This window comes from Fukomys damarensis, unplaced genomic scaffold (genome assembly GCF_012274545.1).
Source record: "Fukomys damarensis isolate Sample0158 unplaced genomic scaffold, DMR_v1.0_HiC HiC_scaffold_6, whole genome shotgun sequence".
Lineage (NCBI taxonomy): Eukaryota > Metazoa > Chordata > Mammalia > Rodentia > Bathyergidae > Fukomys > Fukomys damarensis.
The window spans coordinates 7,015,772-7,040,957 of record NW_022900918.1 but is presented as its reverse complement, the minus strand read 5'-3'; the positions used below and the strand labels follow the sequence as shown (position 1 = coordinate 7,040,957).

Here is a 25,186-nt window from a genome sequence, read left to right as displayed (position 1 = left end):
GTATGAACTCTCTGATTTCTTCTTTAATATTCTCTGTCACCCATTGGTTATTCAGTAGTGTGTTGTTTAATTTCTATGTGTTTGTGAAATACAATTTATTTTACTACTGATCTCCAGTTTCACCACACTAAGGTCTGATAATATACAGGTGATCACTTCAATTTCTTTTCATTTACTTAGACATGTTCTATCAGCATGTTCTCTGGTCTAATTTGGAGAATGACCCATTTGCAGCTGAGAAGAATGTGTATTCTGATTTTCTGGGGTGGAACATTCTTTAAACATCTGTTAGGTTCAGTATTGGCTTGAAGTCCACATGATCTAAAAGAAGGATAGCTACTCCTGATTTTTTCTGAGTACCTTTCACATGCAGTATTGTTTTCCACCCTTAATTATCACTCTTTGAGTTTTTTTTATTTTCTTTTATGCAGCATATTGTTGGATCCTGCTTCTTGACCCTTTCTGCTAGTCTATTTCTTTTGATTGGTGAATTGAGACCATTAATGTTGATGGTTATAACTGATATGTGTTGACTTCTCCTTGTCATGACTTTTTCTTTTTGTTGAAATCTCCCCTTTTGCATTGAATTTCTTCTCATGCCCAATGGATTCCTTCTGCTGGGCTTCCTGGAATTGGTATACTCATTGTCTTTTCCTAGGGCATTGTTTGAATTTTTGGAGTGCTGGTTTGTATTCACAAAGTTCATAAGGTGCTCTTTGTCATGAAAGTATCTTATTTCTCCATCAATTTTGAAACATAGTTTTGCAGGGTACATCAATCTCGTTTAGAGGCTGTTTTCTCTTAGGGCTTGAAATACATCACTCTAAGCTCTTCTTGCCTTGTATGTTTGTGTTGAGAAGTCTTCTGTGATTCTGATAGGCTTTCCTTTGTATGTGATTTTAATTTTTTTTTGGACTGCTTGTAGAATTTTATTCTTCTGTTGGATTTCTGGAATCTTAACTATTAAATGGCTATGTGTAGATTTTTTTTTTTTAATCATGGCTTGTTGGAGTTCTATATTGCTCAATTTTCTGTATGTCAGATTGTTTCCCTCTACTTGGGAAGTTTTCTGCCATTACTTCTGTAAACAGTTTTTTATGTTATCTGCACTCTCTCCTGTTTCTTCATTGAATTATTCTTCTTTGCATCATATAGCAGCTCTCAGATTGATTGTTCATTATCACTTAATATTTTTTAGAAATTTATCTTTTCCTGTTCACTAATTGCATTTGTATCTTCTGTATCTGAAATTCTATCTTTACATTCCCTCATTCTGCAGTGTAAACTTTCAATAGAGTTTTTAATTTCCTGGAAACCTATTTGTATGTGTTCTATGGATTTCATTTGTTTCCTATGCTGAAATTTCATCATGTCCCTCAACTCCTCTACTTTTTATCTGTGTCTGCTCTAGATTTATTAATTTTATCATTTACTATGAGCACAATCTTTGTTGTTATCTGAGGAATTATGTGTGACTTCGCTTTTTTCAGATCCTCTTTTGTTGCCAGTTTAGCTAATCCAGGTGGTTAAATATCAGATTGCTCCATCTCATTTCTCTTTGGAGTTACCTTAGGTGATATGGAAGTCTGATTTGGGGTCTAGTTTCTGTGTCTTCTCATTTCATCATATGCAGCATGCTGTGCCTTTATTGAGACAACTTTTTGCTCACCTAGTGGTCTTCAATTCTCTGCAATCCGCTGAGCAGTCTTTACTCTGCTGCTCACCAGTACACCAATTTGTGGGTTTAAATCACCAGTGATATGGGTGGACCTCTGAGGGAAGCTTGTGTGCCTATGCAGCTCTTTCCTTGGTTGGCCTTGGCTGGGCAGGTTTGCTCCAGCCTCTCAGGTTGGAGCAGATCCGTGGCTGGGATTTGCCTGCAGCAGTGCTGGTCTTGACCACACCACTACTCCCCAGGATCTGTGTACACTCACAGATGTTATAGGTTGGGCCTTTGCAGCTCTTTCCTGGGGGGGTGGTATGCTGTGTGTGTTTGCCCCAGCCTCCGGGGTCAGATAAGATCCCTGACTGAGATTTGCCTAAAGTTGCCCTGGTCTGGAAGATGTACACCTCTGCTTCCTGGGAGTTGCTTTTTAAATAATGAATAAAATTTCAACTACAGAACTGTTGCATTCACTAAAACATTTTACATAAGAAATTATACATAAAATTCAAATTTACCTGAATCCTAAAAATTTACTATATATTAAACACAAACACAAACACAGGCACACACATACAAGCACACACACACAAGCACATACACACCCCTTCTAAAAACTTGCATTGATCCATGTCAACCATTCAGATTTGATGTGCATATCAAAATTATGATTATTTTGAATTTGTTGGAAATCCAGTTAAAATGATAAATTGTTAGGGAGGTTAAGTAAATTTTCTGAGATTGCATGTTATTCATAATGACTTTCTATTATTGCCTGCTTACATCATTGGCACACTTTTAAATATTTCTAAAATTATTTTTGATTTGAACAATTTTCTTATATATCAAGGAAAACATGTCTCTTTTGTTGCCTATATTCTTAGTTTTAGCTGTTTGTTTTTTCTATTAATTATTTTTAATGTGAATATTTTTTATTAGTACATGTTTGTGATGTATAATGATTACATTCATAGTGAAGAGTTGGTGCACATACAAAACACATCTTAATTATTTTTTCATGCCTTTTCCCTCTCATGTCTTTCCATTTTCTCTGTATCTTGGAGCCCTTCCCTTTTTCAAAAGATCTATTTCTAGGGGCCGGGGATTTAGCTCAGTCGTTCAGTGGCTTGCCTTGCAAGCGCAAAGACCCTAGTACAATCCCAGGTACCAAAAACAAAAAACAAAACAAAACAAACAAAACAACAAAAAAAATCTATTTGTCTTTTCAATATTATTTATTTTTATTTTGTTCTTTAATTTGTTTATACTTTGATATTTTCATATAAGGCAAATGGCATATTTAAACTTGTATCTGATTTATTTTATTTAAAATTATGCTGTTAAGATGGCTCCATTTGCATCCAAATGGCTAACATTTATCCTTCTTTATAAAAAAGTAATACTTCATTGGATATAAATACTATTTTTTAATCCATTCATCTGTTGAAACGTGTAGACTGTTTTCATGATTATGAGTTGTGCTGTTAGTCATGGCTATGCATATATCTTTTTAATATTATGTCTTAATATCTTTTTTGAAGATACTCTGAAGAGGAATTCCTGGGTCTAATGGAATTTCTGTTTTTATTTTTTAAGTATGTATATATATATATATATATATATGTACATACATACATATATATATATATGTATACTGTTTTCCTTAGTGATTTTGCTAGTTTACATTTCCAGAAATGATGTGCAATGAAAGTGTTCCTTTCTCCTCCCCAGCCTGGCAAGCATTTATTACTCTTTGATTTACTGATGATACTGCTCATTCCTAAGTAAGATGCAAACTCAATATTATTTTAATTTTCATTTCTTTAATGGCCAGAGATGCTGAACATTTCTAACGTATTTATTGTTCATTTGTACTTCTTCTGAGAATTGTCTGTTCATTTCAGTTGGCCATTAATTTTATATTGTGTGGTTGGCAATCACATTTTTAAAATAACTGATATGTGACTTCTGGGTTTTGTGCTTTTTTTTCATGAGCCTTTATTCAGAGGTCCAATTAGAAGTAAAAATTGATTGCCTGTATGTTATCTCCTAGTACAAAGTGTTATTAGACTGAGATTATGACCCTCACCATTTACTCAAACTCTCCCTGTCCCAATTAATAAATGCGGAGCCCAAGAAGTGAATAAGTCTAACTGAGGTCTGCAGCCACCTTACTTGTGCTTGCAGTGCAGGTTATGTGAAGTGACCTCTGGAAACAGTGGCGAGGCAGTAATCCAAGGTTTTTTTTTGCAAAAGAATACTGAGTTATCTTAATATTTTATGAAATAAAAATATTTTCTCTGGATACATACAACCACTTTATTATATGTAAAATACTCATATATACTAGGTTAAGTAATGGGTCACTCTTTAAATTTATTACCATGGCTTTGTCTTTAGTCCATAATGAAAAACAAACTCTCCTATAGCTATATGCAATAGCGATATGCTTTAATGTATGGTACTTTTCCAAGAGTATGTATTTATGTTATCAAAAATATTATATAGTTGAATTTTTAGTGTAATTCCTGCGTAATTGTACAAACACCATGTAAAATAGCATTAGTATATTAAATATTATTATATAATAATTTCCATAATCAATGATCATATACATTTTTTATCATTCATTCAAATTATAACTATCAGTAACATTTTTAATTTTTTCCATGTATTTCTGCCACTTACATTTTTTATTTTGACTTAATTCCCCTGATATTGGTATTATTTTAATACTTACTTTTCTTTAAAAACTGTATGATTTTTATAAAGAATTTTATTGTTATTTTATTTTTCTGATATGTCTACTTCCAGAGATCTTTTATTTTTCTAATATTTTAAACATAATATTTTTATTCATCAAGGTGGATTACTACATGTAAGGCAAATAATGTAACATTTGTCCCATATTTTCCTTTCTCTTGGCTGTTAACCACACTAGGGATTCTTTTATACTTTCTGATTTCAATGAATTCTATTTAACAATAAGCAGAATGCTGGATTTTTAAAAATTAACACATCTACTTTAAATTTTTAAAATGGATGTATCAGTTTATTACCATTCCAACATTTTTTTAGAAAGGAAAGATATGCAATGTTTACTTTTATACTTGTTACAGGAAATTATTATGATGATTATAAAATGTTTTAAAATTACCTACAAAATAAAGATTTCTGTGTTTAAAACATTTTCTCTGCAATGATATTTTTATGAGTGTAAAACTATTACCACAGCTATGTTTTTCAAAAATATATGAATACTCAAAAGTGAATGAGATCCTTATTATATAAAAAATTCAAGAAAAACTCATTATAACCATATCACCTTTAAATATTGCTCTTATATTTTTGCGTCATGAAAAATTTTTTGGTTTTAAATTTTTCCAGTATACTTCTCAATATTTACGACTTAAAATATATATCTCACATAATTTAGCCTTTTCCTACTGATTTAATGGCATCAAGATTATCATCTACACTATATTGAGACTCTTTAGGCATTGTGTAATTTGTTAGCCATGAATGATTGTTTTTTGTTAAACTATTATATTTTTCCTCTTGATGGTTATGCTCTTTTTGCCAACTATTTCTGCTTCAAGTGCACCATCATCCTAATCTGTGTTTTTGCAAAAAATCTTGAAAGTTTGGCAACTGAGTTTAATAGTGTATTGAAATTTTAGCAGAAAGACTATGAGAATACCTGAGAGACTTTCTGGTGAGTTGAATAGAAAAGCTTTATTGCCTTTACAGGAGATTATAGTGGAATTGCCTTTATCAGTTCAAAAGATTTTATCACTCAATTTTATACTGTGTTCAACAAAATTGAAGTTTCTACATATTTTAATTATGCAAATTGGACCAATTCTCCCTTCTGTAATGACAAAATAGAATGTAGGTGCTAATTCCTGTCATTTTGCCTCTAAAACATCATATTCACCTAAATGAGCACCTGTAATAAATTCAGGAGTGTATCATGTGTATATTTTCCCTAGTTCTACATTTTGACAGTGTCCATTTTTTCATGATGAAAATACTTTTCCACTTGTATGTATTATAGTTAATAACTCATTGTTATATTAGTAACATGAAAAACAGATTTTATATGACATAAAAATGCAAATTGAAGCAAGCTAACAATACCTTCTTGCTGTAACAAATTACTATAAACAGCTTGGCTTGAAACAACTACCAACCTGGATATGCATAAATTTTAAGTCTAGGATAGCAAATCTAGATTTTCTAAGACCACAGAACTATCAAGGTCTGCCTAGCATGTAATGTCTTATGGAATTTGGGCCTTTTTCCAAGCTTATTCATAATGTTGTCACAATTCTTTTTTCTTCTGGTTGTGGAATAAACACATTTTTTTTATGTGTGTCAGGTAACCATTATTTTCAGCCCCTAGAGTTCTCTTGCTATTTTTTCCATGTCTCCCACAATTTTCTAACCTTTAACAGCAAGCTTTTTCTCCTTTTTGATTTTCTAGAGAAATCCCTCCATTTTCAAGGGTTTATGTCTTGTGGGCCATTCATGAAATACACCTGTTATAACCACATCATCCCTATTATCACATCCTCGTAGCTACACAACTTACTATAGAAATCAATGGACTGCTATTTCCTCACAGTTAAAGGTTCTCAAAATGGGTCATGAAATGACAGGATGTGGAATTTTCAAAATTTTGCTTACCACACATATTTAATTGCAATTAGCTCTTTCTATAACTGGGAGAAGTTGGCAAAGAGAAGTACTTATGAGAATGTCCTCTGGATTAAGGTTAATATTGTGGGTTCACGAATTCCTTTCTAAGACATAATAGCAAATGACTAAAGTCTCAGTTTCTATTTTACAAAACTGATATAATAACAATACTTTTAATTGTTTAATGAAAATAAAATATACTAATTTAATATTATCTATTAATTTTACTTATCAATGCTTACTTAAAAATCTTTACATAAAATTGATATAAGAAATACTTCAACCAAAGATAAGCATGTCAAGTAGTCTGAACAACATACATAATCATATTTGTTATTGCTATGACCATTTTACATAAATCTTCCATAATTTTAGGAATTATTTGAAATACAAAAACAAAATTTATAGCTATGTATCTAGGCAACTAGGTCCCATTTTGGCACATGTTATTAAATAAATAATGAAATATATAAAATTCATTCACATAACTTTATATCATATAACCCGAAAATATCTATCTAATTCTATTCTGCATTCTTTTTATACCAAGAATAAGATCCTATTTTTTGGTTTTTTTTGGTACTGGGGATCGAACTTTGGTCCTTGTGCTCACAAGGCAGGTAGTGGAACTACTCAGCTAAATCCCTGGCCAAAGATCCTGCTTTCAATGATGTAACTATGTCACGTTATGGTGCTTCACAAGTTGCTTTAGATTTTTATAAAATTTTAGTATATAAAATTATATAGTGTATAGTTTTCAAAATAGTATTATTACTGTACAAATGAATAGCTCAGAAAATGACAGAAAAACATCCCCTGAAACAGATGATACAACTTCAAATGTTTTAACATAAATAGACAGATATAACAATGCCTACTAGTAATTCATTAGGCCTAGCTGTGCCTGTATATTTTATTTAATACACCTGTTTTATAATTTTGTTTCACATATTTATCTTTTGGATATTCCAATCTGAAAAATCTGCCTCTTCTTAATAAGTTCGAAAGCCTGACAATACTAAGTTAACATTTCCCAGTGGCAGAAACATGGTAAAAATTGTGACTTTTTCCATCGGACCTACAATTTACAGTCATTCTTTCTCTTCCTGGGATTATGAGATAGCAGTGTTTCACTATCATAGAATCCCAAATTAGCTTTCATAAGTAAATTTTTCCTCTGAATATTCTCTAAATGAATTATTTAATCACCGTTGAGACTCTTTTTATTATTGCTGCTACTTTGTTTTAATCCAAATAGTGACAGTTACTGAATATATTTTCAAGAATAAAAAATCTAAAATTACTCAGTGTCTCTGTTTTCCTCTGATACAGGGAAGATCAAAGGGATATATGCACTTTCATAAATAAGAGGAAAATAAGAGTATTCTCACAAGTGAGGATTCTTTCAAGTGATACTTTGGAAAAAAAAAACTAGGTTTATGGGGAGAACTAATGAAGTTCACTGGTATGGATGATTCTAAAGAATATTATTATTGATACATTTGATTGCACAAAGGGGAAGTATATGCTTAACTTTGTATCTGTTAAAATTATTTAAAATGCTTACAACACATGATGACCAAATGAGAAAATGACCAGTCCATGCAGCCTGAAATCTACAAATATAAAAAATTCCTTCATGTGTTATTTATGCCACTAGGATTCAGATGACTTTTTAAAACAGTCATAAAAAATTAATTCAGCTTCTGTTTTGAAAAAATGAAAACAGAGATGAACTCCTATTTCTGCCATAGCAACTTTAGAATAAGTGAATAGGTTACTATTGAAATCTGAAGTTAGTAAAAAGTGTAAAAGTAAAATGGGTTGTCATGCGTTGAGATGTAAGAATTATCTGGCTTGTTTGGATAAGGCTTTGAAATCCACATCAAATCTTTGCTTTTCTCTTATGAATAAACAATTCCTTTGGTTGCTCGGAGATCATTAACTTCACCTGTTCTTAAGGATTTCCTCTGAGAAATACAACTGCACCTCAGAATTTCTGCTGCACTTTCAAGCAAGGATTTAAAGTAAATTCAGTTGTCAAAATACATTTTTGTCCATCCATAGGTGCAGAATATGAATCAATTGGACTGAGTTTATAAGAATTAGTCTATACTCTTTCTTCTTCCATCATTTGTCAATAGTTAAACACAAAAGACAAGCACGTGTTACTTTTAATTTTAACTTAGGCATTCATATAATAGTGCCTTTAAGCTTTGAGAACTCAAATTACTTTGAAAATATTCAGCAGTATAGTTCATTCTGGAATTTTAATTTCTACAAGATGGAACAAAACATTCAGTATAAATACAATATATGATTGCATAAAACTAAGCACATGTGTTTAAAGTGTTACATAAATGTAATAAACAAATACTTTTTGAACATGACAATTTGTTGTTCACCTAAGTATAATAGTTTCACAACACTTCAAATTTACATATGAAAAATTTATATCTGTTAAAATAGATATAATATAATATTTCCTTTGAATCTCAAAGCAGATTTAAGTCATTCAATTACATTCCTATAGTTCTATTGTTTTGCTACCAATGAATAAAAATTTAGCATGAATTATGTATATCTGCTTTTTAACTAGCAAGACTTGCATTACCAAAATATTTATATTTATTTAGCTCTTTGATGATTGGGTTCTAACAATTAAATAAATCCCATGAGGCACATTTCCCTAGATTTGTAATTTTTTATTATATTTCAAATAAAACATAAATATTGTGCTTTAGTGAAGATGCACAAAAATGTCCATTCTTTTGAATGGATGTTTAATCATTGAAGATAAAGGGTGGGTGAGAGTGAATCTGACCAGTAAGATCAAACAATGAAGCATTGCTGGTTTTTATCTATATTATAATTATGTATATTTTACCAAAGTCATTCTAGACAGATGTTTTCTATGCAAACTGTAAACACATTAGAGCAAGTCTTACTAGCAATTTAGCTTATTTCTTCTTGCAATTTCTGTTTTATTATTCAAAGCAATCATATTTTGTAAATGTACATTTAAAATTTTTAGGTAAAGGCAAGGTATTTATTTAGAGGGTATAACATGTTTGGTAAGGATAGAAGACCATTTTATGTCACTAAATTCTTTTAAGCTATACTTCAGATCATTCAAAAAGATCAAGAAAGCAGAGTAAATATTTGTTTAAACCTCTTCCAGTTGACTTCATTCAACTCCTAAGACAAATTTAAAGAGAAAAAAGGAAATATTTTAGTCAATTAACTTAACTTTCATAAATTATACATCTAGTGTACACTGTTTTGTCATTTTAAAGAGCTGTAATGATTTTTTTCAAGAGTGGATTTCACTACATTTTTTAAAATAGCAAACAGTGGTACTGGGAAGTTTTAAAATCTACCGACGAAATTGAGTCATGACCAACAATGTTTCTATTGAAACAACAGTGAAGCATGAGATCATTATGTAATTCAAACTTGCTGAACATTTGTCTGTTTTGATCATTAGGGTCTTTCAAGAAGAAAAAGTGATAGAATTACTATTTCCTTTGTTTTTCTGCCACTCTTTAAAGAAAATGAATGTGACAGGAGTGTTTTGACATTTGGTTTGTTCACTGCCTTTGGCCCATTGTATGTTTGTTTAGCAGCAGTTGCTGACTACTTGATTTTATATTTTATCAGGAGCTACAACCATAGAGAAATATGACCTCAGAACAAATCTATGGATCCAGGCAGGGATGATGAACGGCAGGAGGTTGCAGTTTGGTGTGGCTGTTATTGATGACAAACTCTTTGTAATCGGAGGTCGAGATGGCCTAAAGACATTGAATACTGTTGAATGTTACAACCCCAAAACCAAGACTTGGACTGTCTTACCGCCAATGTCAACACATAGACATGGTCTAGGTAAGATCTCTTACTTTACTGATACCAATCTTTTCAATGTTTTTGATTATATAAATGCATGTTAATATTTGATGTTAATGTCGTAAGTTATTGTGGGTTCACTTCAAACATATATACTGTTAAAAACTCTTGATATTGTCCTGTTTAGAGTAATGTAATTTAAATAATTAGGAGAGATGTTAAAGACAACAAAGCAAATGGATCTCTAGTTGTCCTCAAAGTTTTCATGGTCTGATAGTCATCAATTTAAAAAGAAAAAACAAAACACCCACCCACACACACACACACAAACAACCATGAAGTAGCATAGCTCAGAGAAAGAAATAGTTCTGTGAATTAGATAACACTTAAAATGTTCTCTCTAGTGTGGGATAGGCAAGTTTATCTATTTTTGAACATGAATGAGTCCACCTTGAAAAACCTGTGGGAAGAATGACACATCAGGTGGCCCCATGGGGCAATACAGTAAGATTCATTTGTTTTCTACTATAGAAGTACCTGGAGAATAACGAGACTCATTTATCAATTCATATAGTTTTGCAGTGAATATTACATTTTCTTTATATTTCTATACTTGGAAGCCATCATGTACACTTATTCTCAATTCTTTGATTTACCAACAATTCAAGGTTATTAAGTAGATAAAAATCTAATAAGTATAATAATTGTTAAATCACTTTGGAAAATGTCTTTTCAATTTTTAAGCAGAATTTTATCAAACAGTGAATTTCTGAATTTGTACTTTATATCAAGGGAATTGTTAGAAGTAAAAATTACGTTTTTTTTTTTTTTTGGTACTGGGGATCAAACTCAGGACCTTGTACTTGTTGAAGCAGGCGGTGACACCACTGAGCTAAAGCTCCCACTCAAACATTACTATTTTCAAAATTCTGACATATGTCACAAAAGTGATTAAATGCTTTATATATATTTAGCATATTATATTATATTTTAGTTTATAGTTTATAGGGTGATGAATTGCTTCAAATCTTATCAGTCAGGCTGTTGAATCTTTGAACCCAGTTTTGAGTAAGACAGCAAAAATGACTGTCTTGAGTTGTTTCTCTTTGTGTGTCTCTCTGAGTTCACTGTAATAATACATGTGAAAGCATGTTTGCGTAGACAATTGAATAAGACAAGCATCCAGACACCTGAAATAGAACACACTGTTTTCTACAGGCTTTAAACAATAACAATTCTGTTTAGTAGTTCACTACATTCATATATAAGTATACTTCTTTTTTATTGTTACTTCTGTATCATTTCCCTGCCTAGTAGATCATGTCATCTTATTTCATGTCCTTGGATTTCTCCATTTTTTACCTTTTGACTGATGCTTTCTTGTACATGCTCTTCTATAGTACACACAAGGTGTGAACTGATTAAGTCTGTAGCAAAATCATAGCATAAAACATAATTTAAGAACAATTTTCATCTCAAAGTACATTGTAGATAGCTGACAAAGCCCTGTAAACAGAAAACTGCCTTTGCTTTATATAGTAATTCATGATGCAATCAGTCTAAGCCAGAGTAATGAGCACACAGGACAAATCTCTGTGTTCTGTTTCTCTTATGAGTCAGCGTACTTCCTCTTAGAACAGTCATATTTTTGTACAGTCTGTTGAATCACAGGCAGTTAGCATTATTTTTCATACCCAAGTACAATAAACATCCTTGTCCTCACACTGCTGCTCTTGCATTGTGGTTATTGCTCTTTACCCTCCTGTGTCTTCTAAGAACTTACATTGCATCAATGTTGACATTTCTTTATTAAATCCATCTCATCTTTTTAATTTAATTTTTATTTTTATCTTAATTCTTTGTAATATCTTTAATATCCCACCCAGTGTTTCAAATTATTTTTAATCTGAATTCGTCGTAGTTTTTATAATATGGATTGCTCTCTTAATCTCAATTAATTGTCTTTTTACAATTTTCACTACTTGTACTTGGTAATTCATTACAATTGCTTTCTTTTTCTGAATGGTTTGAATATGTGCCCCTATTTCTATGACATATTAATAGCCTTCCCCAACTTCTGTGAAGTTATTTATTTTTATTGGAAATTTTTGTCTACCTTTTTCATTTATTCTTTTTTTGTTGTATTTAATCACCTTTCTTTTCTTCTGATTCCTCCCAATTTCACTCTCTTCTCTCTCTCGCTCCATTTTACTTTCTCTATTTTTCTTCCACCTTTCCTTTTCCCTTTTTTTTTTGCTTTTTTCTGTTATTTTTCTTCTCTTCAAATTTATTCTTCCTTTTTTCTTTTAAAAGTGTTTAACAATTGTTGTGAAAAATGAAATACATGATTTTATTTCTGAGCACTCATATATAATATTCTTTGTACTTTCCTACATAGTCAAGAATTCATAGGGAGTAACACCAGGCCTTGGAACCTTGAACTTCTGAGATGACTTTATTCGATTTACCTACTTTTATTCCTAAAATGTATCTCTGAAAGATGCAGCTTTATTTATTACTGCTTATAAGAATCCTCTTAGGCTTTTTTCCTCAAATGTGAAGCTCTAACTTTAGAGCTGGCTTCCAATATCTGAAGACAACATTCAGGACCAGTAAATCTGTTTGCATTTGCTGTTTGTAGTTACTTACCCAAGCTGGGCTCTGATGTTTCCCTGCTATTAAGAAAATACTTCCTTAAAGTTCTGTACTTTTGGTGATTATTTTTTCTTAGAAGTATGGAGATACAATAAGTTTTCTTAAGAGAACGATATAGAGTAGTAGTGATCAAGGCACAAATCAAATTTTCCTCTAGTCTAGCTTCCCCTGTCAGTGTCTCAAAATTTCATCTCTCAGAAAGTCACAATTAATGCGTGTTTGTCTTAATGTTTTAACAGTCTTGATGTTCATTCCTCTAATATAGACCATTACTGGCCCATCAGTGTAATAGGCAGGAAGAGGTTGTAGAATAACCAACAGCCTGTGCTCCTTTTCTGTTTGTCTAGAAACTAAAATGTCACTTTATATTTGAATATAGTTAATTTAATTTTTATGTATCATGCACTGGAATTCAACTTTGAATACATAAATCCTTATTATACATTTAAGTGATTAAGAGACAGAATATAAAATAAGACATACAAAATTAAAATAAATAAGTCAGACATGATGACACATAGCCAAAGAAGCCTCAACTGAGAAAGGATTACTTGATCTCAGGAGTTCAAGGCTAGTCTAGACAAAAAAAAAAGGCCTCACTTCAATAATAATAATAACAATGATAACTTAAAAATAAGACTCAAATTTTGACATACATAGGATTTTCCCTTTTGCTTTATATATTATGATTCACACAAATTCTTTCATAGCTAATGATGATTATTCAGTTAAAAGTATTTCAGAGCTGTCAATAAATGAAGCTTCTGCTAACTAAAATAGCATATAAAATGATGTTCTTATTAAGTCTGTGACATCAAGGGAGTCTTATATCTGACTGAAGAATTAAATTAATTAAATCACAGTTTCCCCAATATATTGTATATTTTTATTTTATCATTTATGTTTTCAAAACATGCAAATATATTAATCACATCTGTTTTTCTTTACAATTTGCATTGCATAAAGTCGAGTAAGACATTACTACAATACGCTCTTTTCAGTGAAGTCAATTGTGGAGAACTTGATAAATAGTATTATAATGACTTTATTTTGTATATTATACATGTAAAGTACCAAGCTACATATGAAATATACAGTAGAGAATTTTTTGGGGGAGGTACTGGGTATTGAACTTGGGACCTTGTGCTTGAGAGGAAGGTGGTGGCACCACTGAGATAAAATCACCTGCCTGAGAATTTTTGATTTGATGCAGTTTGTTGTCAATTTAAGTACGATTCAAATACTTTAAGATAAACTTAAAATTTGAAAAATTACCTGTTTTGAATCTATTCATACAGTTTCCCAAATATTGCCATTATCAATTTTAGAACATTTTTATTTTCTTATAAATATCTGTATCCAGAGTTAATCTTCATTTCCACAACTTCCTTTAAACAACTTTCTGTCTGTGAATTTGCCTATCCAAGATATTTTATATAAAAATAATCATTCAAACGGGTCTCTTGTGTATATATTTTTTTATTATGTAGCATGTTTACAAGAATCATTCAAGGTGTAATGAGTTCGCAATTCTTTCCTTTTATGGATGATTGATATTCTAGTGTTAGGCTCTGCCACATAATTACTTTTTTCTTACGTATACTTACTAAAATGACACTTGGATAAAAATATATAGTAACCCAATAGTTCAGTTTTGGAGGAACTGTTCAGTTGTTTTGCAAAAGGTCTGCATCGTTTTCGATGCACACCAGCAATACATAAGGGTGCCACTTTCTCCATATGCTTGCCAACACGTAATGTATATGATTGTCCTAGCATATCTGAAGCACTGTTTCATTTAGTTTTATAAGGATTTCACTAATAATTATTTTGAGGTCCTTTTTACATGCTCATTGTCCATTCATTTATTTTCAGTTGAAAAATTTCTATTAAAATATGTTGCCATTTTTTGTATGACCAGTCTTATCATTGTATATACAAGACTACTGTCAGAAATAAGAATTTTCCATTCTATGTGTGTTAATTTTCTTAATTATTTACATTGAAGTACAAGGGTTATTAACTTGATGGAATGTTTTTTAAATTTATTTTGTTCCTCTTCATTTGGGCAGCATATCTAAGAAGTCATTATATAATCTATGGTGATGAAAATTTGGGACTGTTTTCTTTTAAAATATTATTTTATTTTTTCAGGTATTAAGTAAAATGATATGATCCATTTAGAGCTTTTTCTTGTATACAGTGCGAGGTAGCAATTGTATTTCATTCTTTTGCATGTTCTCCTAAAGCCATTTATTGAAAAGACCTTTCTGTGCATTGACTTCCTTGTCAAAAATCAGTTAACTGATATATTGAACTTGTTTCTTAATATTTTGCAAAACATTTTAATAAATAAATTGTTTTAATGTGAAAATCTTAGGTTTCTGTATGAGGTTATGTTATCTATATCTATAACAATTTTAGTTTTTTGCTTTAGTCACATTTTATTTTGCTTATCTTGTGTGTCTTAGTTTTTCCATAGTTGAGATAAAATATCTGACACACAAAGTCAAAGGAGGAAAGGTTTATTTAGCTCACAGTTTGTAGAGGTTTCAGTCCATAATTGGCTGGATCCAAAGCGGAGTGGTTTGGCAGAGAGACATCACAGAGGAGAAATAGTTCATGGCAAGCAAAAGACAGCAAAAGCAAATAAGCAAGGGACCTTAACAGCATCTCTCTGCCCCTTTTATCTTACCCAGACTACTTAGTGTGGGCAGCACTCACATTCTTAATCCTAGTGCCCTTGAGCCTAGCATTGCACCATGGATCAATTCCAGTGATATTCTAGATCAAGCCACCTCTGAAAAAGACCCACTTATGACCATGTGAGGCTTTTCTGGGACAAAAACAGTCACAAAAACATAACACTTTCACACTTGCTCGAGAATTTCCAGTATAATATTGAATATAATTAGCTGTTCTTTCTCTCTCTCTCTCTTTCTCTTTCTTTCTTTCTTTCTTTCTTTCTTTCTTTCTTTCTTTCTTTCTTTCTTTCTTTCTTTCTTTCTTTCTTTCTTTCTTTCTTTCCTTCTCTTTTTTCTTTCTTTTTCTTTCCTTTTTCCTTCCTTCCTTCCTTCCTTCAGTGAATCCTCTTCTCCAAAGGTCTCATAGTCTGCCTTCACTGACTGAGTGTTTTATCATGAAAGGCTGGGATTTTCCTTCACCCATAGAAATAAGCATATGGTTTTCAGGTATTAACCCATCTCATCTTCTTAAAATATTGTATTCCATTTCAACATGGAGTAAAGTCCTTTATATGCAGTAACACCTTGGTTCAAAAGTGCTTCTGTTTGTGAACAATTCAGTTCTAGAACAGAAGCCTTCAACAAAATTTTGTTTCCTTTGATGAACTCCACCTCAGATGATGAACAGGACCACAGCCATCCTCTCACTTTGAAAAGTAAGGCAGCCATCTTCCCCAGAAGCAAACCAAGGCACCCCTGTATTATACTGTATTTTGTTTGCTAGTATTTATGCGGAGGATTGTTCTTCACATTCAGAAAGGTATGTGTCTGAAAGTTTCTTTTCTTCTGGTATCTTTGAGTGGTTTGGACATCAAGGTAATAATGGTCTCACAGATATTTGGATAGTTTGTGAAACATTGGTGATAAAGCTAAGTAGAGAGAATGGGGACAGAATATGGGAAAGCACCACAGCACTCACTGTTCTGAACTAGAGGTTTTTCCTGAATAAATCCTTCCCAAACAGTTAAAAACTCTTATTTACCAGAGTTATTATTTTGAAATGTTTGCTGGTTTTCTCAGTATTTTAAGAAAGAGTGAATTTTTAAAAAGCCTTACAGTGCTATTACTGTTGATGTCACTAAAATGGGTTATTTTTACATAGTTACAGTAGCATACACTGAATCATATGAGCAAAATGAGTCTGTTCAAAAGCTAATAGTTAGATTAGAAAGCTGACTAGAAGTCCTGAAACCTGCTGAAAAAGAGGTTTGGTATTTAAATCGAGCACAGGATTACATCTTTGTCTCAGTCTATTGAGGACAAAGATATTTTTGTACAAGGGCACTGGATTCCCCATCTGGCATCTCTGCCTCATCCTACTCTAGACCTGAGATGTACTTTCCTACAAACTGTGTATTGCTCAACCTTTGTAAAAGCAAAGAAAAAGCAAAACAAGATTGTCCTTTCTTTCTATGCTTTGCTGATTTCAGATTACAAATCCCTAATGGGGACACATTATTGCCACTAATAAGTTATAAATAAAGGCCATAGATTTTTCACGGGCAGAAAAAGGGGCAATCTGACTTAGTGACATTTACAATAAAAGAAAAGCCCTGTGTCCCATAAACATTCTTATGTGCATGTATTCTCAAAATAAAATAAGTGGTAAGATACTGGGGTAATGGGAGGGAATGATCAACATCTATTGTCCTTGTGTTACCTGATTAATATTCAGAGCAATACTATAATACAAGTATTGTTATTTTAAAGATACAAAAATTATGAAGAAGATAGTCAATTTTTCTAATATCACTGCATCTTATAAAGAAATCTTTCAATACTTATTGAAGCTTCTGTTAATTAAAAGTCATATTTGGGTTTTGTTTTTGTTTTTTTGTTTTTTGTTTTTTTTTTTTGTTTGTTTGTTTTTTGTTTTTTTTTTTTTGAGACAGGGTCTCACTATGTAGTTGATACTGGCCTGGAACTCACTATGCAGCCCAGGCTGGTCTTGAACTCACAACAATCCTCCTGCCTCAGCCTCTCAAGTTCTGGGATTACAGGCATGAGCCACTATGCTTGGCTTTAAAAGTCATATTTTTAATAGAACTATGTTAGCAATATAAAGGTAGATAGCAATAATATTTTAAGTATACGTGTGATTTCATGTTTCACTTTTATCAATCAATACGTACTGTACCAACTAACACATCCAAAACAGAAGATAAAAGCACTCACACACCCAAAGCATTCCATTCCTGAGGGTCCAAATAAAATGAATAGGATAGACAATCAATTGTAAAGATTTATATAGGATGAATTTGGGAAATGTTCCCACCAAAATATTTGATTTGAAGGCTGCATATGGCTCTAGATAGAAATGATGCACATATAAAGTAGATAGATAGTTTGTGGTATGCCTATTTACATTTCTCTAAATCTGCTGAAAGTAAAAATAAGAAAAAAAAAAGATCTCATTGCAATTTTCATAACAGTAATTTTTCTAACATTAGAATGATAATTTTCAGCAACAACAAAATAATTTCCCTTATTGTAACTTAAGGTTTACTTATCTTACAGGACAGTCTCTTCTTGTTCAGTCTTCTTCATATATGTATACCATTCATATATTCTATGCATCTCCAAGTAATTTTTGCTTAACACTATTAATATACGAACTATGAAGACTTCTAAAATATTGAAAGGCCATGAAGAAAGAGATGATGATATATGCACACATGAAATATGATTCACTCTCTGAAAGCAAGTTTTAAACATGAAAAGAACACATTTTTATCTGATATCCTCAAAATGATGTCATATTACACTTTGAAGTAAAGAGTTGTATACAAAGAAAAAAGAATTGTCTCCTCAGATGTAAAATGCTTAATGCCATTATGTTGTAAATAAATTTTTGGCAAACTAAAATTGATATCTCTTTATCATTAGTAAGAAGACTATAATCTAAAATGATGAGAAAATAGGTAAGAGACACATTTAATAATTGCAAATTTCAAAATCATACCTATTTTAGAAGAGTAACAATCTGTACAAGAGAAAAATATGAAATACTCTGAAAGAATTTATCTAAAATACAACAAATGGCTTCTGAAATGAGTAGCCCTGGAAGCAAGCAAAAAAAAAAAAAAAAAAAAAAAGAGCAATTTTGGCTAACTTTTCAGTTGATCTCTGATATTTATATCAAAGATTGTTATCAGACTTTTTAATACCAGTCTTAAAAGCTATAAAATAATTAATGCAAACCTGACAGGCAGATGCTTTCACTTGACTAATGCCAAGCCAATAATTTCTCATCTGTGAGACGAGAACAAAGACACTGTCAGACAGTGGCTCTGTCAGTCTCAGCAAGGAGATGGGCCCCAAATACCTCCTCACAAACAAGAGCTTTGTAAAAAGTAGGAAAAGGGAGAAAAGCGTTTTCAAGCTATATAAATGTTCTACTGTTAGGATCAAAAGTTTCTCTTCTACCACCAAACAGGGTAGAGGAGAAATTGTTGTAAGCTCATAAATTTCTTGAAAAGTGAGTAAACTAGTTGTGACACTTAATCATGCTGGGTCAACTTGACTTAATTGAGAAATTTCTAGCAGACCAGTGGGCACACTTCTGGACCCGTATGAAGCACACTGAAGGGAGAAGAGCTCTCCTAGATGTAGGCAGCATCAACCAAGAGGCTGTAGAGTGGATGGAATACAAAAGGGAAAGAAGAAAGATCAAGTCAGACCAACTGAAATAGCATCTTTTACTGCCATTCCCTTGGGATATAGGTCTCCATTTTCTTTAGCTTTTGAATGAGACTCATACTAGAAACTCTCCAGTGAGCTTTCCCACCTGTGACTTTGGACTGGTGCTTCATCTTCGATTGCTCTTGTTCTCTGGCGGCTGCGCGCTCAGGCTCTGCAGTGCGCAGATGGCCATTGTGGAATCTCCCACCTCTGATCCTGTAAGCTACCCAACACATCCCTTTGCGTAATTATCCATCCACTTGTATTGATTATCTTTAACTTTGTGCGAGGTTACTCAAGGAAACATGATTTGAATTTGTCTGAGTAAAATGCATCAGATATTTCAAAAAATATAATAAAAAAGAGGAGAGAGTATTTGGGGAATGTAACTAAAAGTTTTAATTGTTGTAGCAACATATACTTATATAAACATACTTAGATCGTTTACTCAAATTATCCATCCACTTGTATTGATTCTGTTCCTCCGGGGAGTCCTGATGTGGTAATCATTAAATAACCTCGCTGCCAAACCAAACATAAGAAATGCCTCCATTTACAAAGATTTGGATAGTCCTAGTGGCTCAATAACAGCATAACTAGACTTCTGAAAAGAAGTCTGATTCTACTTCTTGAATGTTTCAGAAAGCTGCAATGAAATGACTGAAACAATCCAGGGATGTGCTGTTTGGATGGGGGCTGAGGCCCAAGTGGAACGGATGAATTTGTTTATTTACATGCCAAAATAACAAAACCAATAAGGTTTTAGAGACCATATGGAGGAATTGTGATGGTAAATTAAATATATAATGTTAAAATAATACCAAGTATTTTAAAGGATAAGTTTTCTTGGATAAATAAATGAAGGAAGAGAACTCCAAGTGACTAATGCTACTGGTCTTTTCCCTGGACTTTTAAAAACATGCAGATAACAAGCAATGATTGGACTAAATAAAATGTTGGGGCAGCACAATCCTTTCTAACTTATTGGAATAGAAAACCTTATTCTGTCAGTTTTCAGTGTGTTAAAAAGATCACTTGCTTCAGTATACGTACTATTCCTCTAATCATATGAGTATACGTCTATGCTTTAATTACTTAATAGCTTTTTATACCAGACAACAAAAAAGAAGTTTCTTTTAGATTTTTCTCTTTAAAGTTTTGCGAGATTACTCAAGGAAACATGATTTGAATTTGTCTGAGTAAAATGCATCAGATATTTCAAAAAATACAACAAAAAAGAGGCGAGAGTATTTGGGGAATGTAACTAAAAGTTTTAATTGTTGTAGCAATATATACTTATACAAACACACTTTGATCACTTACTCAAATTTCCAAGACGAATATACACACTCACCTGCTGTTTTCTTTCCTTCGGACTGATAAAATAAGGAAAATTCTGAGCAGGTTGTGGCACAGGAACGCAAAGATTTAGAGTAGATGGTCGTATCATTGTGATAGTTAGTAGAGATGTCAACCTGAATAAGAAATCCCTTTCAGATTCGTTTAGCACAGCTGTGGATTCGTCTGGTGACAGAAGTACTGAAGAGTAAAGATCCACTCTCCAGGTTACTAACACCAAACAGTAAGCTTGGTGAATTAAAGTCTGGATAGAATAAAAAGGAAATAAGAAGGAGTTCTGCCCTTTTGCTTGTTCAGAGTAGCTCCAGTCTTCACCATCACCTTTAGGTGCCCTTCTCCAAGCTTCCAGCAAGGAATCTTCGACCTCCAGTGCAGGCTCTTCCGCCTTCCTTAGATGGACCCAGACTCGCAGAGGTCTCTTTGATGAGCTCTAGGTCTTTGACTTACCGCTGGATCCTCTGCTCTCCAGCACAGTCAGCCCCTTTTCATTCCTCCAGCCCCAACTCTGCAGGCAGTCATTTCAGGCCCACCTTATAATCCTTTGCACAATATGTATACATTTTCTATATTAAATCTGTTTCTCTAGTAAACTCTGATACAGTCATCTTTATTTACAATTTAAATTTTTGAGTGAACAAAGAGTCAAAAAATGCTCTCTTATTACATATAAAGATGTAATATAGATATAGGCGTATCTCAGTTGTCAGATGATTTCAAAGACTATTTTGCAATTTGCATTTAGTTAGTTCCTCTTGGAAACATCATACACTGTTAGTAATCTTAGCAATAAAGAACTGGAGAGAGAGAGAAAGAGAGAGAGAGAGAGAGAGAGATGAAAGGAGAAAGAAAAATAGAAGGAAATAAATGAGGCAAAGTACAAGTTACTTCTCAATATACTGTATATGCACTCTGATAAAAGCTAAATAAATAAAAAAAGCATTGTCTAATTTACTGTAAGAAAATAGCCTGTTGTCTGATTCTTAGTTGAGGTATTCTCTGATGTTTTTGAACTGAGTTTTATTTTTTTTTTAATTTAAGTAAACATTTCTTGATGCCTTCGTAGGGCTGGGAGTTTGATTAGATGTTGAGAAAAAGCTGAGTAAGAAAGAATATTTGCTTTCATATTGTACATACTAATTCCATACACTAATTTTATACATTAGGGGCAAACATTCTTAAAAATTATCATTTCAGAGAATTTTTGCCCTGTTTATTATCAAATAATTTTGGTTTAATCTATTACTCATTATCAGAGATAATGCTTCATGTTATAGAATGTATGATTAATTTTCAACATAGTTTAACTGCAAAGCATGGATATCCCTGTCTGAGTCACTAATAAAGTTTTATCTATCTTCATTTCTATGGACAAAGACAGAATACTATATTTTGTGTATGGAATTTTTTCACTGAGTAGAAACAATTCCTTTTATTATACTGGTCTTTGCTAGAGAATGGACCTTTCAATTATAAACTGGCAATTATAATCAGGCTATTTTCTTTTTAAGAGAAGTGTTGAGAAATACCAATTTTATTTAAATGACAATATTAATTTTACCTTGTAGAGGCATAGATCAGTTTTTACCCCAAGAGCACTATAGCTAATGCACCTATATAGGTTTTCCTAAGTTAAATGCTAGAAAATCTAAAATGAAATTTTCAAGCTGATAGGAGGAAATATTCATTCAAATTTTATAGCAAACTCTCCTTTGTTGTGTTTTAAACCTCTTTTGCTACCCTTTTAGTACTTATTTTTAATTAGATACATCATCTCTATGTATACATCTCTATAATTGCATCAATTTTTCAATAATATCAAGGGTTATAAACAGGATTAAACTGAAGAAGCCTAGCAAAATTAAGAAAGTTAAATATGATGAAAATGTGTGTATTCATTTCACTGATTAACTCACTTTTAATAAACATTAAAATTTTATTACTGCATTGTATAGTATTCATGGTAGAATGATAAAATTGCAAAATATATCCTCTTACACAGGAATAGATAAGTTAGTACATAATTAAAATCATGAATTATGCTACAAATTAGTGATTAGATTGGTTTAGTCAGAATAGAAGATTGGGAAAAATTTCCAAAGAAAGTTGATACCCAAAATGAACCACGAGAGACTAATACACAAACTGGGGAAGAGAAGACCATTTCCAGCTAAAGAAACAGAATTGTAAAACATTTGAAATGTGTAAAGGAAGTTTAGAAATTTGGGTAGCAAAGCATAAGTGTTATTGGGGAGACTGGTATTTTTATCTTTATTAAATTTATTGGTACATATTAGGTATACAGCACAGTTACATTCATCACTGGGATCTTGTACCTTTACATGACTTGTCAGGTTCTTATTTTTCCCCATTCCCCAGGCCTCCCCTCAGCCCCTCCATCCTTCCCTTTCTACAGACATCGTTTCCATGTTTTTCCTTTTTTACCTATTTTTTCTTTTCCCTTTTCACCTCCCCCCCTCTAACTTCCTCTACTCTTTCAGACTTTTCTTCCTATTAAACAATATCTGTTATACATTTTAATCCTTATTTGTACTTTTACTTTTTCACATGAGAGAAACTATTCAGTATTTACAAATGTGTAACATGTTAATTTCACTTAAGAGTATGGCCTAAATGTGCATCCACTTAGCTCTAAATCTCTCTAGTTTCTCCTTCTTTATGGCTGAGTAGTATTCTTCAGACTTTTCTTCCTATTAAACAATATCTGTTATACATTTTAATCCTTATTTGTACTTTTACTTTTTCACATGAGAGAAACTATTCAGTATTTACAAATGTGTAACATGTTAATTTCACTTAAGAGTATGGCCTAAATGTGCATCCACTTAGCTCTAAATCTCTCTAGTTTCTCCTTCTTTATGGCTGAGTAGTATTCAGTATTCACAAACTGTGCCAATATAAACATGGGTGAGCATATATCACTGCGGCATGATTCTTTGTATTCTTTTGGGAAGATACCCAGGTGAGGAATAGTTGGGTCAAATGGGACTTCTAATCCTAGTTCTTTGAGGTATCTCCATATTGATTTCCATAGTGGTTGCACTGGTCTGCACTCCCACCAACAATAGAGAAGGGTTCCTATCTCCCCACAACCCTGCCAGCATTTGTTGATTTCATTATAGCAGCCATTCTTAGTGGGGTGAGATGGAAGCTCGGTGTTGTTTTCATCTGCATCTCTCAAATGACCAGGGATGTTGAACATATTTCATATGATTATTTGAGGCTTTTACTTCTTTGAGAAATATCTGTTCTTTTCAGATGTCCATTTTTGAATTGGGGCTTTATATTTGGAGGGCCTGACTTTTTTGAGTTTTGTATATATTCTAGATAGTAGACCTTTGACTGAGAAACAGCTGGTAAATTTTTTTTCCCACATTGTAGGTTGTCTCTTAGTTCTGCTTGTGATTTCTCTGGCAGTGTAGAAGCTTTCTAAAAAGATTAGATCCCAATTGTTGATTCTTTGTGGAAGTTCCCATGCTACTGAGGATTTGTTCACAAAGTCTTTTCCCACGCAGATATCTTCAAGAGTTCTAACTAACTTATCTTCCTACAAGTTTAGTGTTTCTGTTTTAATATTCATATATTTTATCCACTTGTATTTCAGTATAGTGCATGGAGAAAGGTACATGTCTAATTTTAACCTTTGACAAATTGAAATCCAGTTTAGAGATACATGTAAAGTACATAATAGGGCTTTTTAAATTTTACTCTCCGATAGTATTTAAATTGAACTCTTTTTTTTTCTGGTACTTGGGATCAAACTCAGGCCTTTGTGCTTGTGAAGCAGGTGGCAGAACTGAGCCAAATTCCTGGCCCCAAATTGAAATTTTTAATTCAATTATAAAATATTGATTTGGAATTAATTTCTTGTCCATAATTGCCTCTATGTTTAAAGTTAGCCCAAATCTCATTTAAAATATATATGAAATCCCCTGATAGCCTTTTATTACTGAATTCAAAAATCAGAAGATTTTATTTTTATGAAATATGGGGCAATATATTCTTTCAAGTAAATTACACAGAAAGTGCTCTTAACAGAGAAGGGAAAATATTAAATTAACTAAAGAAAGCTGACTATTTCAGTTCTTGATATTCTATTATTGAATGCTAATTTATTGCTTGCTTTTGCGTTTCTAAGTCTCTGGAGAAATTATTTTATTTCATATTTTAGCATTTTTATAGATTTATTCAACCTCAAATACCATGCGAATCTTCCATGTCTCTATTTAAAATGCACATTGATGATTCCTTAAGCCCTAGCAGTTTCCAACCCAATGTGCACATGGTAATCGAGTGAGTGCTAAGGCAATCAAAACAAAGTTTTATGATGATCAGGAGATATAACAAACCAGAGAGAATTAAAGAGAAAATGTACTTCAAACTCTAAATTGTAAGACAAACGAAACAACAAAATATTTAAAATATTTTAAAGTTCATATAGTTCTTTAATGAGAAGCTTATTTGAAAATACAGATTTAAAGTCTTTCTTTTGTTTTCCTTCTTTGCTTTTTGCATTGGT

The 25,186-nt window shown here is 32.2% G+C and overlaps 1 protein-coding gene across 2 annotated transcripts in view; it reads left to right on the top strand.

Annotated features, from left to right (window-relative positions):
* Klhl1 (kelch like family member 1) overlaps positions 1–25,186 on the top strand; it is a 369,118-nt gene that overhangs the window by 290,598 nt on the left and 53,334 nt on the right. For both annotated transcript variants that reach the window (XM_033760918.1, XM_010610816.2), the window contains exon 7: positions 10,025–10,249. In XM_033760918.1, coding sequence (XP_033616809.1) covers positions 10,025–10,249 — 225 coding nt within the window. The remainder of the gene's footprint in view (positions 1–10,024; positions 10,250–25,186) is intronic.